The following is a 16,765-nucleotide window of genomic DNA, read 5'->3' on the forward strand; positions in this document are numbered from 1 at the left end:
TTGATCGGTTGGTTTTAAAAGTAAGAGCCAATCACGTTCGACTGTTAAGGTGCGAATTCATGGAACGCTCGTTTCAGCGTATCGCGAAATCACGTGATTTCGCGCTGACGCTAGCGTCAAGCAAAGAAAGCTGGATTTTCTCAGCCATAGCGTCAAAGCCAAAGCAGCGCGAAAGCGCCGAAATTTTGACGCTGTTTTCCTTTTCATGAATTTCAATTAACGCCGGCGTCACGTGTGGTCATGCGACCTTCTTGCCGCTGAAAATGAGCGTCGAGCGTCAGCATGAAAAGGCACCTTTACGGTCAACGTGACGCTAATACAAAATTTTTGGAGCGTTCTTTTCTTCTTCTCCTTTCTTCATTGAAAGAAAGAGACGTTTCAAAGCATTTGTAGCGTCACGTTGACCGTAGCCGAAGAAGTCGACTTCTATCGAAACTGACTTGGCAGAGAAGTCGACTTCAAGTCGATTTGAAGTCGGCAAATGTCTCGAAAACCGCCGATTAAAAGTCGACTTCCCGCTAACTTTTAACGTCGATAAAATAAACCGCCGCGTATACGTACTTATACGTCTGGAGGTGCGGTTATGTATCTTGAAATGAGATGAAAATTACAAAAGTGAACACAGATTTTACCAGATTTTGATAAATAACATCGTAAATATGCTAATGAATTTTCACACTTTTGTAATTTTTACCCGATTTAAATTTCAAGATACACAATCGACCGCACAGTGGAAACTCAGCCATATAACTCAATTCTTTGCAATTTGCAACTGTTATAAAATTCGTGAATTTGATTGGGGTATACTCTCAGCTCGAACAGAAATTAAAAACATGCACCAATCAGATTCCTAAATGCACTAGAGTAGATGAGTTGCATTTGTGTATTTGCCATCGCGATGATAGCGCCGCCGCGCGGCGAGTGTCGTCTCGTTCAACCTCGCGGGCCTCGATCCGTTTGAGAGTCGGTCATCTTCGCAAGTGTCCGTCGATGACCGTGCGCAGCCGAGCCGCCGAGGCCTCCGGAAAGTTTACCCGCGTACCGTACCGGTTAAGACCTATCTACGCTCGCGCGTGTAATAACGGAAATCACCCGCGTCGTCCTGCCAGCGTGTTTCCTGCGACTTGTGCTCTAAGGGCTGAGTAGGGCATTGACTTGCGGAGGTAGCACCACCGTTCCGTGAAATCGATCGAGGTACGTACGCGCCCACGATGTGGTTAACGTATCGCTGAAAAAAAAAAAAAGAAAAAAAATACGCCTTGCCGTTGCATCAATGCGACCGATCTCGCTGGCGTCGAAATCTTACTCTTTTTCTATTTTTTTGGTTCCCGGCGATTTAATCGTCTCCTTTACGGGGTTCGCGGGCTTGGCGGGGTAATTAAACAGGGAATGGAGGGGGAGGGGAATACGCGGTTTTCGCTCGCGATAACGTTATTTACGACTGTGTAGTCTGTGTACCACGTTTGGACATCGATATGACAAGTAGAGGCTGTTGTGAGAGCACTTTTGCTATCTACTACACTTTCTGCACTCGACGTGGAAGAGGTAGCTCGGGAATCTCGGGATAGAGAAGGAGAGGAGAAAGGGAGATTCTGAGAAAGTGCAGAAGATGCGAACGCGATAAACGTGTTCTTTGATACTCGCGTGGAGGAGTTTCTTTTCGTCGGGAATTTTTTCGTTGGAATGATGATAATGGGTACTTATCGTCTTCACGGCGGTGAGACGAGCTATTGAGGGAGACATTTTTTAAGATTAGATGATTTGTTGTAGATCTGTCATATCGACGGAGTAAGCGCGCGGAATGTTTCGCAATAATAATTATTTGTTTGAATAAATTTATTGTAATTGCACAGATTTTTTTTCCAAAAATTTTTAACAAATATTGAAGTTATAAACATTTTTCACTTTATCAAAATGATGAACTTTACGTGTTCGAGATTGAAATGTAAGAGATTGACTTTGATCCTCGCACAGATTTTTTGTCGAGATTTTTTTAAAATGAAATATTTATAATTTACATATTTTTTATATTTATTTATACAATATGTAGATATATATATATATAATATTTGAATTACAAATATTAATATTTAAATTTCTTTCAAAATAAATTCATTCAACTTTTAATTCAACTCAGTTAAATTTTTAATGAAGATATAAAAATAGCTGTGTAAAACATATACAGTTTATTATGATAACGTAGATCGTCACGCAGATCTTTTCAAGAGATTTAAAAAAGTTAAATATTTTTAATTTACATATTTTTTGTATTTATTATACAATATTTATAATATTTGAATTACAAGTATTAATATTTAAATTTAAATAAATTTATTTTAACTTTAAATTCAACTTAATTCAATTTTTCTTAAGGATATAAAAATTGCCGCATGTGTAAAACATACGCTTTATTGGTTTTTTATATAACGAAGCTGCGATTTTTTGCAAAGTTGTACTCGAGCAGGGTGGAAAGAGTATAAAGTGCTAAAATCTTGAAGACGGTGAGGTACGAACGGTTTTTTCAACCAACGCGATTCCTCGCGGTGATTTTATTGCGCTCGATATTTTCGTTATAACAAACAACAAAGATTGCGTAAAAAAAATACGACGATCACCGAGTGCACAAAGATTTTTAATTTTTAATGGACGAAATGCAGCTCGCGGTTCTTTCATGCGGGACACGTACTGTGCGCAACATTACATCGTCTAATCACTAGAACGAGTAGCAAAAGCTTCTCTTTGCTGAAAAAAAAGTTTACGCTGTATATAGATTGAGGAGAGTAAAGCGTGATGTAGATTAATTTCTCGGAATATTGAAATCGTACAGATAAAATATATAAAGTAACAATTGTACGATTCTCGAGAGAGACATTCAACGGCTGCATCGTTGTTTTTTTCTGAGAGAGAAATTACTTCGTCACACTTTACGCACCTCGTTCCTGTGTACCACTAACATTTTTATTTTATGCAATTATATAAACGTGCTTATTGTTCTAATCGTAAGGCGTTTGGATTACATTATAGGCAACTATACGAACAACTTGTTTTTGTTGTATAAGAAAGAATTGATTGCGCAATTAGAAATTAGTGTTGAATGCGGATGCTGTATGAAAAAAAGAGCGAAAATAATTATGATAAAAATATTACTAAAAGTAAAATTTTTAAAAGTCTGAAAGAAGGTGTACAAATTGATGAGCGAATACTTTATATATGAGTATAGCAATATTTATACGAATATATTGATAAAAACCGTACGGACGATTTTTAAAAACTATATCTAATTCTAGTCTACAGCGCTCGTGGTGATATTATCTGCCATATTGCTTTGTAACATTATTTGAGACTAATTCCTGAGTCGTTTGCTGTGCATTGGCGAGAATATCAGCCGAGAAAATCAGTGAGAACGTTACATTTCGTCTTTTTTTTTATCATGGGTATATATTATAGGTTTATTCGTTTTTCATATCTCTTATTTTCTTAGCGGATTCGTTTAGTAAATTGCGGTAAATAAATAAAATGTTAAAATACATAAGAATATCAATTAGCAAATTGGCATCCAGTGATTCTACGAAGCGTCGATCGATCAGTTGTACGCTCTAATCAAATCTTTTTGCCTTCTTGATGAACTCACGTTCCTTCGGTTGGACCAATGAATATTGATGCGAACGAGATAAATTATATACGAAATAGGCACCTGGCGATGGTCGCCTTCGAGGTGGTCATTTCTGGACTCAACTTCCTCAAGAGTATCATCTACACCCGCTCCAATTTGCGATCCTTTTCGAGGTTTCAGAAGCTTTCAGTTCCTAGGCACGAAGAATATCCTAAATCTCGGATATTCATACTCTTGGAATCTAGCAAGTTCTCCCAGCGGGAGATAATCACTCGAGATTTATTAAGTTGGTGCAAACAGTTTGTCGTATTTGCTAAGCGAAGTTATAAAGACGAAATCACATCGTTTTTTAAGAAACGTCTGAGAATATGTCTCGTGGAGGATTAAAGCCCGACTTGATCGTGGAACAAATCTATTGCGCCAACTTGATACATCCATCAAAAAGAGTGTTACCCGAAAGGAACGCGGAGCATCGAAATGTCGTGACTCTCAGAAACGACCTTAGACCTCGAAGGCTTCCCACTGCTACGCTATCATGGCAGCGATCGGGCTGAAGCGCATGATTTTACTGAGGAGGATCCAGGCTACCGACGCGAGGGCACAGAGGGTGACTCCACCCCATCCCAGGTCCATGCTCCACGCGGTGGTGACTCGCCTGGCCTTGAGGATGCTGCGAAGAACGGGCATGCCGATCACGCCGTCCTCAGGCCCATCCGTTATGGGTTTGGTCCCGCGGTCCTGGGCCCTCTTGAAGTGAATGATCGTGAGCGTGAACAGCGCGAATGTTGCTGGAATGAGAGACCAGCGATTCTTAGATTATTCGTTGTTTAACACTTCGGCAGCTATGTCATATGTACATGATAGACCCATTTCTTTCTTCCGCGTCTTATAGCAACACCGTACTTGAAATCTCGGTAGATCGCTAGTTTATATGATTAGAAGATAATTTTACCTGCAAGGAGGTACATCACTCCTGTCACGAGAACGGCCGATATCTGATGCCTGCACAGTCCGAAAAATCCTACAAGTGCAGCGCATCCTAAAATGATCAGGCACACCAGGGAGCACGAGATGCTTAGATTTTGCATTCCTGAAACAGAATATTGGAATGATTAACCAAACGAGATTCTTGATACATATAATTCGTAGGAAATATAATGATATATTTCATTGAAGAATAAAACAATTCGTTGTGTAGGATAAATTCAATGTTGCACTTAAATGTTATTTACTGTTTACTTACGATTTTGCCAAACTCCGCGCGTTTCCTCGTGCGCTTCACTCGGTGTCAAGTGATTGACGCATCTCTTTTGCGGGAAACCCACCTGACTTAACAGCTGTAACTCTTCCTCTAAAAGAACACGATTTGTCGATTTAATCTTTGCTTCTTGCCGTCCAAATAGATAAAATTATATTTAAAAACTAGTTATTTTCAAAATGATCCAGAATCATCGCAGGGAAGCAATCCTTTAATTTATATGCCACTAAGACATCCTTCGATTTGATAGATTTGTAGGAAACTTTTTAACACCTCGGTCGTGATATAAATGTCACGCGCGAAGGTAGTGCAGGCAGTGCTAGGCACTGCTTAGCGTGTTCAGACCCTATGAACGTAATTCCGGCAAAAATAACTAAGTGAGACAATTACGACCCCGAATTCTTCAAGTACTTTTCAAGGTTGCACCCGTTCGATTAAACGAAAAGGTCTAAATCGAGCACACATCGTTACATCAGGCTGCATTTCATTAGACACTTGGGATAGGCACTTTTCATATTAATCGTGTCTTTAAGTATTGAGCACACATTTTCCAGTTCTACTATATTTTTCTTACAGATCTTTTGAAGCCAGTTTTAATTACATAGAACTTCGAGGAATCGTTACGTTTTTAAATTAAAGAATAATATTTAAAGAAAAATTTAGTGATATCTTTAAAAAAAATGACGATGTTTTTCTTGGAAAATTTAATGATAAAAAAACCTTTAAAAAAATTGACGGTGTTTTTCGTGAAAATGCAATATTAATAAGTATTTTACGCTGGAATTAAAACAGATATTACCTCGTCTATATCGCACGTACACGTGACTATATTTAGATGCCACCTTGACTCTGGCCGGAGATATCGAACCGCCGAATCGCACGATTTAAGTACCAGAGTATCTATACGATTGCGTGACCGTGATCCCTGCTTTTTCCGTGGATTTGAGCAACACCATCCTATTAGACCCAAACCTCATTCGCATGCCGATTCATAAGACCGATAATGTTTCTATTGGCACGAGCGAGGAAATACGAAACGTTGATTGTGTATCCATATCTTAATAAGATCTGGATATTAAAGAGAACGGCATGATTTAATGTTGCGTACATCCACGAACGACTACGAATAATTTTTATCTACACAAAGAAAAATTTTTTTCGGTTTGCTTTTTTTCTTATCAATAATCTACTCTTATTATCATCGATTTCTGTGACAATAGCTTTCGAAGATAATTACAAGTAATTATCGCGGTTTGAAATCGGCAAAACTGAAAACCACCCATAACGATAATTTTTACGTTGGAATAAGCCATGGAATAAGCTAAAAACATCTGGGGATATTCTGCGTTCACACAATCGTGGGTAATGTATTTAATGTATTTAAATTCTGAAGCGTGTATATATATATAACAACAGATATAGTCTTACAATTAGGTTTAAGTTTAACGTTATAAAAACTACGATCTTTTATACCTGACAATGAAACACACATAATCCAAATCCCGCCGTGCGTGGGAACTAGGAAGGACGAACTTTTGGCGACACGATGCTTATTTCGGTGATTAATGGAAGACTCGAGCCTTGCCACCTGTCCGTTCAAGTACCACGTGAGGTTGACGTTCGCGCGGGTCAGATCTTCTTTGTCCCAGCTGATCTCTTCCCAGTGATCCGACATTATCGCGCTACATAAGAGCCCCGTGGCTGAGAAAAGAGGAAGATGAGTTATTGAGACGGTTATTGAGGTGCTCGTATTCCTATCAAGTCCCGGTTCACAATAAAGTTTTCTCTTTGAAAAGAAGGAAGCGTGAAAATTGGAAAATTTCTTCGGAACAATAATCGAAGTCAATTTAGAACTGTGTAATTTTGTTTTCAACTTTCCAATGAGACATATCTTTCGTATCAACTTCTTGAAAATGTATATTTTGATAGAGAAACCACATTGATTTTTATCTTTTCACGGTTTGAGACGGAGACGTCAGTCTCTCTTCCGGGGAGAACGCGGCACCGGTCTCTTTACCTGCGACGGTCAGCACGAGGGTGACGAAGAGGAAGACGAGGCGCGAAGCGGGGCCCCGGGGCACGCGGGACGACTCCATCTGCTCTCGGACGGCGGCGCCCAGGGCGACGCCTCCAACGCGACGCTCGCGTCCCCCGACTCGTTACTGGCCGACAACCACCCTTAGAACTTGCTCTTTCTCGCCTTCTCTCCCCGGCATCCTCGCGATGCGGACGCCCTCCACCCTTCCACGTCGAAGCGCCACGACGAATCGACCCACGCGGACAGCCACCCGGTCTCTCTCCTTCCCCACTCGCGGATGCTGCGGATGTCCACCTCATCGCCCACGCACCCCTTCTACGTTGTTCTACCGAAACGATTGCGTTGTACGATCAAAGCTCGCGTCGCGCTAAACGTTGTAGATTGAGATTTCTTTATAAGTCATCAGAGATCAAAGACTGTTTGACAATAATTAGATTCTTGGGTAAAATTAATTTTAATTTTAACTCACCACAATTAACTTCCGAAATAAGATTCTTGTTTGCGTCTATATACATTCTCTTTGCCAATACTTAATATATCTGGTCCAAAAATATCTAGTCCGATGTAAGCCTAATGCTGCACGTATGCATCTATCGGTCCCTTGAAGCCGACGTTATATCAGGAAGTACGGAAACCTATTAAATTCAGTTCTTTTCTCGTAACGTTGGAAAGATTATGATACGGAAGAGATGTGACATAGTACAGATTTTCTGTTTATTTATATTTCCCGTTTCAAGAGTAATCCTTTATCGTCGCTAATTGATCTTACCTTTCGATGTACCCTGCGTACGTTGACACATTTCTCGCTCGTCATTTCTAAAATATATATATGCAACATATACTACATGAAAAATTTCCCGTCTTTGTTCCTTAGATGGCCGATGTATCGGAGGAAGTGCCGATCAAGGATGCCGCGACGGCAATCTCTCAGGGCAAACGTCACCTTCTGGTGCGCGATTATCACCTCGCAGTAGCAGTCCTAGCTCGTGCCTGCGAACTTCTCGCTCAGGAGCATGGAGAGACCGGCGACGAGATGGGCGAGCTCTACCTGCTTTATGGACGAGCACTTCTAGGTCTGGCACGCGAGGAGGCGGGGGTGTTGGGAGGTGGTGTGCCCGGATCCGAGGAAGTCAGCCAGGATGAGCAAGGTGAAGAAGAGGAGGAGGAAGAAAACGACGAGGGGACCACAACGGAAGGCAATCATACCACGGAAAGCGCTTGCACATCGAACGGCAAAGAGGATGATAAGCAAGAGATAACGGAGAAGGAAACGGAAAAAGAAACGGAAAAAGAAGCGGAGAAGGAAACGGAGAAGAAAACGGAGAAAGAGGGAGAAGATTCAAAGAATCTGAAGGACACAAAGGCTGAAAAAGATGAAAAGACAGAAGAGTCCGATAAAACGGCCGACAGTAAGGTCGAAGAAAAGAGCAAGCCGAGGGAAGAGATTCCTGGTTGTAGTCGAGATCTTGATTTGCACAATGGCGAAGCTTCTGGTAGCGGTATGAACAGAAAAGATGAAGACAAGGATGGAGAAGCAGATGAAGAGGACGTTGAGAAGGAAAATGATGAGGACGAAATCAACAATATACAGGTGATTTACTTCGGCTAATTATAATGTTGGGAAATCTCATCCAGTTAAGTTATATCGAATTATACCTTTGCTTATTGTCGAATTGATTTACCCAATTTCAAGTGCAAATTTAATGTGATTCATTGATAACTGTACTTAAGTATTGAATCAATTGCAAATGATTCCAATGTCTAATTTCCGTTTCTAGATCGCTTGGGAAGTCTTGGAATTGGCGAAACTGGTGTTAGTAAAACGCGGACCACCGGGCTGGAAGTTTTTGGCTGAGGCTTACCGCCTTCTAGGCGAGGTCGCGATGGAAGGTAGCAACTACGAGAGCGCGTTGATCGACTTCAAGGCTTGTTTGAATCTACTGGAGAAGTTGACTCCGCGTGACCATCGAGCGATCGCCGAGATCCATTATCAGCTCGGATTGGCGCACGCTATGGCGAACAACTTTGACATCAGTATCGAGCAATTCAACCAGGCGTCCGCACTGCTGGAAGCAAAGATCGTGCATCTGAAGACTTTGGAGGATAATCCACCTCAATCCGATGATCCCTTCTACACCGTCGAAGGGGAGATCAAGGAATTGCAGGAACTTCTTCCAGAGATTCAGGAAAAAATCGCGGACATCAAGGATCTGAAGAAAGAAGCTAATGTGCTCAAAGAGATTAAGGAGGAGAGATTGAACGGGTGCTCTAGTGAGGGTGAAGCGAATGAGGCTTCTGGAAGTGGTAGTAGTACGTCCAAACCTGCCAGCGATATATCGCATTTGGTAAGGAAAAAGCGTAAAGCGGAGGACGAAGAGGAAACTCCTACTCTTTGCAAGAAACCGATGCAGGAAAAGGATGTGGCGTGAGAGAAGTGCGAGTATCTGTATTTCACGATAATTAGATTAATCTGAACTCTGATGAAACTAAGAAATGTTGATATTTTTCTCGATAATGTAGAAGAAGTATTTGCTGATGTATAAAATTTCAGTGTTTTCTACAGAAATGACAATCTGCCAGTCGGAGAATTCATTTTCAGTGTAGATCTCAATAGAAATGTCTTTAGATCGCCAGCAAAAATGATATACATTCAGAACCCGCCATCTGAAATCGCCTTACAATATCATAAACTATGCAGAACCGTTTTATAATAGCAGTTTGTCATGTATCATCAAAAATATTCGATATTTTTCTTGATAATGAAAAGTACTTACTGCTGTATAAAGCAATGTGTTCCGATGAAGATCGTCGATCAATCATTCTCAGTATTTTCAATCTAACGTTAGAATTTGTCGGAAGTTAATATCCACATTTGAAGTTTATACATACCTGAAGACTTTACAATATATCATAAGTTAATTGGAATCATTTTTTGACTAGAGTAACAATTTACATCAGTAATATTTAAGAGGATGAATCTAATACCAATAGACTTTAAAAGAATAAATCTAATAATTTTTTTCTTATATTAAATAGACAGCTGTCACACATATACATAATCTATCAAACAAATTCTGTTGTAATGAATTCCCACAACTTGCCCAGTGTTAGAAAAGCTTTACGAGTTTTATTTGAGTAAAAGTCGATGTAATTTAAGAATATACATGTGTGGTGTGTGTGTGTGTGTATTTGATTATAATATCCTCTATGATTTTTGTGAGAGAAAGACTGTTGTTGAGAATTAAAGCGATTTTTTTACTTTCTCTTTGGTTCTATAGAACGATAAGCCCCTAAAGGTCATTTCGATCTCTGATTTATACCCCAGCAAATACATTCATACGTTAAACGAGACGAGAAACTTCTATATTCCGTTTTATTCAATGATAATCTGTTTTGCGGTCGGAGTTCTTGAGAATGATGTGTGCGTGCGAACATATATTTTTTTTTAATTTTATTTTATTTGAAGACATCAGGGAAGCTATTGTGGAACTACTCGGATAGATTTCTAATTAGAATAATTGATCTGCTCTAGATATTTGGGCAGTACTAAAAAATGATTAGGCAATCTTTCGGAAAATCGACTCTGTATGCGGTGCTGCGTCAGATTTTTTCACACAAGAGAACATACCGCTAATCATCATCATAAACCCATTTTAAAAAGGGTCCAAACATTAGCCCAAACAGATGGAAATTAATTATGTTTTCCCAAAACCGACATGGGCCCACAATAGATCCCAGAATAGGCTACGATGTATTTATTCTAGTTTAGCTGCATAGCGGCAGACACACACACATTAAGTACTGTTTTGAACTGTAGATATAAGAATTCAAATAGGAGTTATAAGTGATTGTTTGTGTACGAATATCACGTAAATAAATGTTGAAGCCGTTTTTTTATCCGCCCGTACCTTTCTTTCAAGTCTCATTTTCTCTCGGCGCGATACCGAGTGTAAATTTTTGATAAATAAATTCCATGTGAACGTATTACCGACACGACTCTTTTATCGACATTTGATAACGCATGTGTCTGGCTTACAGTTTTCTCTATCTGTCGAGAAAGCGTCGGCGCATATAAAGCTCGTATAGGTTATCTCGTTATTGCGGAGATATAACTTTTCGTCCTATTATTATAGGTATTTGGATAATTGAAGCAAGAAAATCTGCGAATACAGTACCGAGTACTTTCAAGTGTTGCAAGCTTTTAATATGACTGCATAAAAATAACGGTAAGTTGGGGCTTACAATTTTATATTACAATATTTACCTATGTATTTTTATATATATTTATAATACCTCTTAATATACATTTGTATATTTAATATATAATATGTCCGTACATTTTAGTGTTACGTATACAAGTATGGATAACGAGCAATGCGCGAAGAAGCCAAAACTTGAAGACGTTCCCACTGTGAGCGAGGGAAAGGCGCAGATATTGGTTACGAATGAAAGAGTATTTTATAATCCAGTTCAAGAATTCAATAGGGACCTCAGTGTAGCGGTACTAGCGATATTTGCGAAGGACAGGTTCAACGAGGTGCTGCAAAAAACCAAGGAGAAAGATGCTAAAGTCGGTAAGCCGCACGATGCGGAAGGCCAGAAAGGAATCGCTATATTGGAAGCTCTATCCGCTACTGGTTTGCGTAGCATACGTTACGCCAAGGAGGTAGAAGGTGTCCGGCAGATCGTTGCGAACGACATTTCCGCGAAGGCGGTGGACAGCATCAAGCGAAACGTTTTACACAACGGAGTTGAGAATTTGGTGACTCCGCATCATGAAGATGCGACGTTGCTGATGTATCAACGCAAGCGAAATCGCTTCGACGCGGTCGACTTAGATCCCTACGGCTGTCCCTCGATGTATCTGGACGGCGCGGTGCAGTGCGTGTCCGACGGCGGCATACTTCTGGTCACCGCCACCGATATGGCTGTCCTGGCCGGCAACGTTCCGGAAACCTGTTACTACAAATACGGAGCGATATCCTTGAAGTCGAAATCTTGCCATGAGATAGCGTTGAGGATATTACTGCAATGCGTCGCGTCCTACGCGGGACGCTACGGACGGTACGTAGTACCGTTGCTGTCTATAAGCGTCGACTTTTATATAAGAGTATTTGTCAAGGTCTTCACGAGCCACGATAAGTGTAAAGAGAACTCCAGTAAGATAGGAATGCTCTATCAATGTAACGGATGCGAGAGCGTGAACTTTCAACCGTTAGTGACGAGGAGGGCCTCGAAAAATTACAAATTACCGAGCGCACCCGCGATAGACCAGCTGTGTAAGCATTGCCAGCACCGACAGCACATGGGAGGCCCGATATGGCTGGGTCCTCTGCACGATCGCGGATTCGTGTCGCGATTGTTGTGCAACCTGAACAGCATGGAGCTGGGTACGTTGAAGAGAATGGAGGGAGTTCTGACTGTGATACACGAGGAACTGGACAATCCTTTGTATTACAATCTAGATCGCTTGATGTCTATAGTTAGATGTCACGTTCCGCCGATGTTGACGTTCAGATCGGCGCTGTTAAACGCGGGCTACAAGGTGTCGTACTCGCACGCGAGTAAGATATCCATCAAAACGGACGCGCCGAACGATGTTGTATGGGACATCGTGCGCGCCTGGGAGAAGGAGCATCCCGTGAAGCGGGAGAAGCTGACTGTGGACGGTCCAGCCTCGCGGATACTCAACGCATCGTTTACGACGGACATCTCGCTCGCTATGCACCCCCTCGCCAATCCGATTTCCCGGCAGAAGCATCTGTCTCGCTTCCAACAGAATCCCACTGTAAATTGGGGACCTGGGGTTCGTTCGAGGACCAGGGTCGATCTCGAAAATACGGCGGAAGATTCGAAGAAAGTGAGAAATCAAAATAAGAATAGTAAAAAGAAATCCGCCATGGTGGAACAGCAGATAGTACAACAGGAGAGTACCCCGTGATTATTTGTATGCTCGATATTTAATACCTTGAACAGTTGTCTTGAATTGACAGATTGAAGGTAGAGAAATCACACAGTGAACGGCTTTTACAGAATTATTTGTATTGACAATCGGGGAAAAGTAATTTCTTGACAGAGAGATATATGCGAGTCACATCCTTGTATATTTGTACGTCACCGCATATTGTTATCTAAACTATAAGAAACTTTTGCATTGTTGCAAATAATCCGTTTTATAATAAAAATATTTTTTTTTTTTTTACAAATTCCGTCATTTCACTGTTACTTTACATTTATTGCAACATCCAAACCTTAGAAACGAAGAAGATTGCAAAGAGATATGTTTTTAATTCGTAATTATCGGCTCATTGAAAGTTTTCAAGTTTCTTACATATAACCAAATGAGAATTTAAATCGCCAGTGTATATTGAAAAAAACAACGTAAGTGTCGTTTACTCGACCCAATTGGCCAAATTTATTTAAAAAACGCTACGTTTCGACCGTGATTTCGGTCCTTTAAGTGTCACGGCTTTGACGAGTCCTTCGACAAGTGAACAACTAACGAATATATGTCGTTCCAACATACATACTTATATTTTAGTTCTTTGGATATCAACGCACAAATTATTTTTTAGATGTGGCATAGTTTGGTCATTATGCTGAACTAATAAATAATTTGTATCCTTACGCTTGAAAAGGACCGAAATCACGGTCGAAACGTAGCGTTTTTTAAATAAATTTGGCCAGTTGGGTCGAGTAAACGACACTTACGCTGTTTCTTACATAAGTTTTTTTACATAAATTTTGCTCTTGAAAAGTAAGGCATACTAGTTTGTTAAGAGCTGTCAATTACTGATAATTTGAACGATAACGATAACGTGACTTTAACGTTTCTCTTGCGTGTTATGTTAGTATATATTGTGTCGGCTATAACGGTCTATTATTAGTATAGTACGTATCACTTCGAGATAAACGTTTAACATTTGATGAACTATGGCAGCGCCGACTACGGTTTTGAACAACGGTATAAAGATTCCCGTACTCGGTCTCGGCACCTGGCAGGCAGGCGTAAGTAAAATCTCATGATTGTTTCTCTCTCGAAGAAAAACTTAACTCTTTCGTTCAGATTTGTTCACCGACATCTGGGTATATCCAACGAGAAAGAGCCAGACGATATCTTTCAATGTCATGTGATAACACAAAGTTCGTGATCGTTGACGGAACCGTACGCGCAAACGACTTGTGTGCTTAAACAGCTTGCGACGGACCAAATTCTTGCAATTGAAAACTACTACCCGAAAATTAAAAAATTGATCTCTCAGCTTAAACTTTTCAAAATATTTTATTACCCTATAGCTTTAGATGCTTCCTTCTTCCATTTGCCGAAATAAAGAAATCTTTTGAGCACACAGCATTTTGAAATTCTAATTTACTTAATTTAATCTGGTCTTATATAGGATGATCCGAAGGTCGTCGAGCAAGCAGTACGTGACGCTGTTGACGCTGGATATCGACATTTCGATTGCGCTTACATATATCAGAATGAAAAGGAAATCGGCAAGGTATTACGCGAGAAGATCGCGAAAGGGATCGTGAAGAGGGAGGATCTGTTCATCACTACCAAGGTACATTCTCGCGTTGTCCCATCGTCTGAATCCCGATAGTATTAATAAAATTAATAAAATCTATCATATTTTCAGTTGTGGAACACGTTCCATAAACGAGAAAACGTGGTGCCGGCTTGCCGAAGATCCGTGGAGAACTTTGGCCTCGACTACGTGGATCTGTACCTGATACACTGGCCCATATCTTATGCGGTAAAATTCAACGTTCGAACGCTTGTCGATGACTTTCAGAAGATGTTAGGTCACGACATAATCATAATCGTTAGATAAGAGTCAACGTTATCGTATCGTCGTTATTGACACGTTTATAACGCAAAAGAAGAAAAAAAATAAATATCGCGATTTTATTTTGTAAGTGCGTTTCGCGTTACGGTGAAAATAAAAATCGCGAGCATCGCCGTGTTCCTGCTTACGTGCAGGCGATTATTATTTTAGGAAGATGCCGACGGAATAATACCGGTGGACAAAGACGGCAAGCCGATGTTTGGATACGAAGATTTCCGTGACACGTGGCGCGGCATGGAGGAGTGCGTGAGATTGGGCTTAACGAGGAGTATTGGCCTAAGCAATTTCAACTCCGAGCAGATCGATCGCGTGTTATCGATCGCCCAAACGAAGCCGGTAATGAATCAGGTGGAATGCCATCCGAATCTGAATCAGAGGAAATTGAGGGACTTTTGTGCGAGCCGTGACATAGCTGTGACAGCTTACAGCCCATTCGGTTCGCCTAATCGGCCTTGGGCTAAACCCGGCGATCCGAAAATCGTCCTTGAGGCACCGGAAATTGTAAATATCGGGGCCAAGCACGGCAAAACTCCCGGGCAAGTTATTCTGAGATACTTGGTAAGGCGTATTATTAATTAATTAGTCGCTGTACGCGACTACTGGATGTCTCTTTAACGGCATGATTTTTGGCCGACTTAAAGACGAGCTTTTCTTATTAAAAGTATCAAAGTATCTATAATTTTTTATTTATAAGCGATTGAAAAAGAAAAGCTTGCGAACTAAATTCTGAAAAGCCAAATGAATGGTAAAACGATGTTCTCCAATTGATTTCAGGTAAATTTTACTTAAAAAATAATAATTAGAAGTGTGTAGTTGAAAAAATATGTGCTGCGAAAAATTGGAAAGTTGCAATAACGACCTTTCTTTCTGATAAGGAAATATTGACTTTAAATTAAAATTGGCCAAAGGAAACTGCGATTAAAAGGATACTCGATAATTTTAAGACACTCTCCTAGATCGAATAATTCAGCAATAATTTCCTTATTAACAGGTTGACATTGGTACCATACCAATCCCAAAATCCGTTTCAAAGAAGCGTATCGAACAGAATATTGATATCTTCGATTTCAAGTTAACTCCGGAGGAAATTGCCACAATCGACAAGTTTGATTGCGGTGGACGTGTGGTGTATCTTGACGAGTACATAATATTATATTTTAAAAAATTCTATTATATATATAATAGATTTCGAACGATTTTTTAAAGAACCTTCTGTTTTTTCAGATATAAAGTACACAAGGATTATCCTTTCCATTTGGAATTTTGATGGCGAACATCTGGCGAACTTCTGGTGCAATCCAGTCGTCGAGCATTATCTCGTACAATATCGATAATGTGCAATATATATGATGACATATATGTCTGCAGACTAAATCCCTCATTGCATTACAAAATAAATTCTATATTGCATATTAGCGCCGGATCGAAATTCAATCCTTGATTTCTTCAGGCTCGACCACTCCTTGTCCTCAAGTAAATGAGATTCCATAAACTGAATCCCTTCTATTTTTCCACTACTTTTCAATTGACTATACACATATGCAGAATGGAAATGACTGGCAATATTATGGATACGCAAGAGTGACGACGCACATGAAACATTTTCATTCTGCACAAGCAACGTTACGCGCGAGTAGTAGTTAAAGAGGGAGTTAATAATAAAGGATTTGCACGGTCTTAATAATTAATGAATTACAGTAGTGCACTTCGACTGTATTTCAATATTCATATTTCTAAACAATACTGCATATGGTTTAATTACACATTTCGTAAATGTACTGTAATAATTTCTTGTTATTTAAACACACTGCTAGGTAACAATAAGATACACATTATCTCAAATCTCATAGTGCAAAAAGTATATCTTTGGTATCGTGAAATTATCTAATCTAAAGTTAAATATTACATGTCTCAGCAAATGATCAGAGATCTAAATAATGACAAGTAATGCTATTATCGCATTTCTCGCTTTGGTAAGCGTGACTTTCCTTTTTCATTTACGATCA

At 40.0% G+C, this 16,765-nt stretch overlaps 3 protein-coding genes across 3 annotated transcripts; 2 read left to right on the forward strand and 1 right to left on the reverse strand.

Annotated features, from left to right (window-relative positions):
- The first annotated feature begins 954 nt into the window (after positions 1 to 954).
- LOC143899883 (tRNA (guanine(26)-N(2))-dimethyltransferase-like) lies at positions 955 to 13,110 on the forward strand. The gene is given in 4 exon segments (XM_077410622.1): positions 955 to 1,194; positions 7,784 to 8,500; positions 8,688 to 9,349; positions 11,269 to 13,110. Coding segments are annotated over 3 exon segments (2,961 nt in total). The 5' UTR covers positions 955 to 1,194; the 3' UTR covers positions 12,851 to 13,110.
- On the reverse strand, positions 2,168 to 7,787 carry LOC143899882 (uncharacterized). Its single transcript, XM_077410621.1, has 7 exons — positions 7,679 to 7,787; positions 7,379 to 7,544; positions 6,889 to 7,276; positions 6,345 to 6,572; positions 4,857 to 4,964; positions 4,566 to 4,703; positions 2,168 to 4,401 (listed from the first exon to the last, which is right to left on the reverse strand). The coding sequence occupies exons 3-7, from the start codon at positions 6,965 to 6,967 to the stop codon at positions 4,139 to 4,141; spliced, it is 816 nt and encodes a 271-aa protein (XP_077266747.1). The 5' UTR covers positions 6,968 to 7,276; positions 7,379 to 7,544; positions 7,679 to 7,787; the 3' UTR covers positions 2,168 to 4,138.
- Positions 13,111 to 13,248: 138 nt separating the features above from the next.
- On the forward strand, positions 13,249 to 16,174 carry LOC143899878 (aldo-keto reductase 1B-like). The gene is made up of 6 exons (XM_077410614.1): positions 13,249 to 13,917; positions 14,307 to 14,474; positions 14,550 to 14,666; positions 14,910 to 15,317; positions 15,751 to 15,899; positions 15,984 to 16,174. The coding sequence occupies exons 1-6, from the start codon at positions 13,843 to 13,845 to the stop codon at positions 16,024 to 16,026; spliced, it is 960 nt and encodes a 319-aa protein (XP_077266740.1). The 5' UTR covers positions 13,249 to 13,842; the 3' UTR covers positions 16,027 to 16,174.
- The last annotated feature ends 591 nt before the right edge of the window (positions 16,175 to 16,765 follow it).

This window comes from Temnothorax americanus, unplaced genomic scaffold, assembly GCF_048541705.1.
Source record: "Temnothorax americanus isolate GAGA-0224 unplaced genomic scaffold, ASM4854170v1 Scaffold29, whole genome shotgun sequence".
In the NCBI taxonomy this organism is placed as follows: Eukaryota; Metazoa; Arthropoda; class Insecta; order Hymenoptera; family Formicidae; genus Temnothorax; species Temnothorax americanus.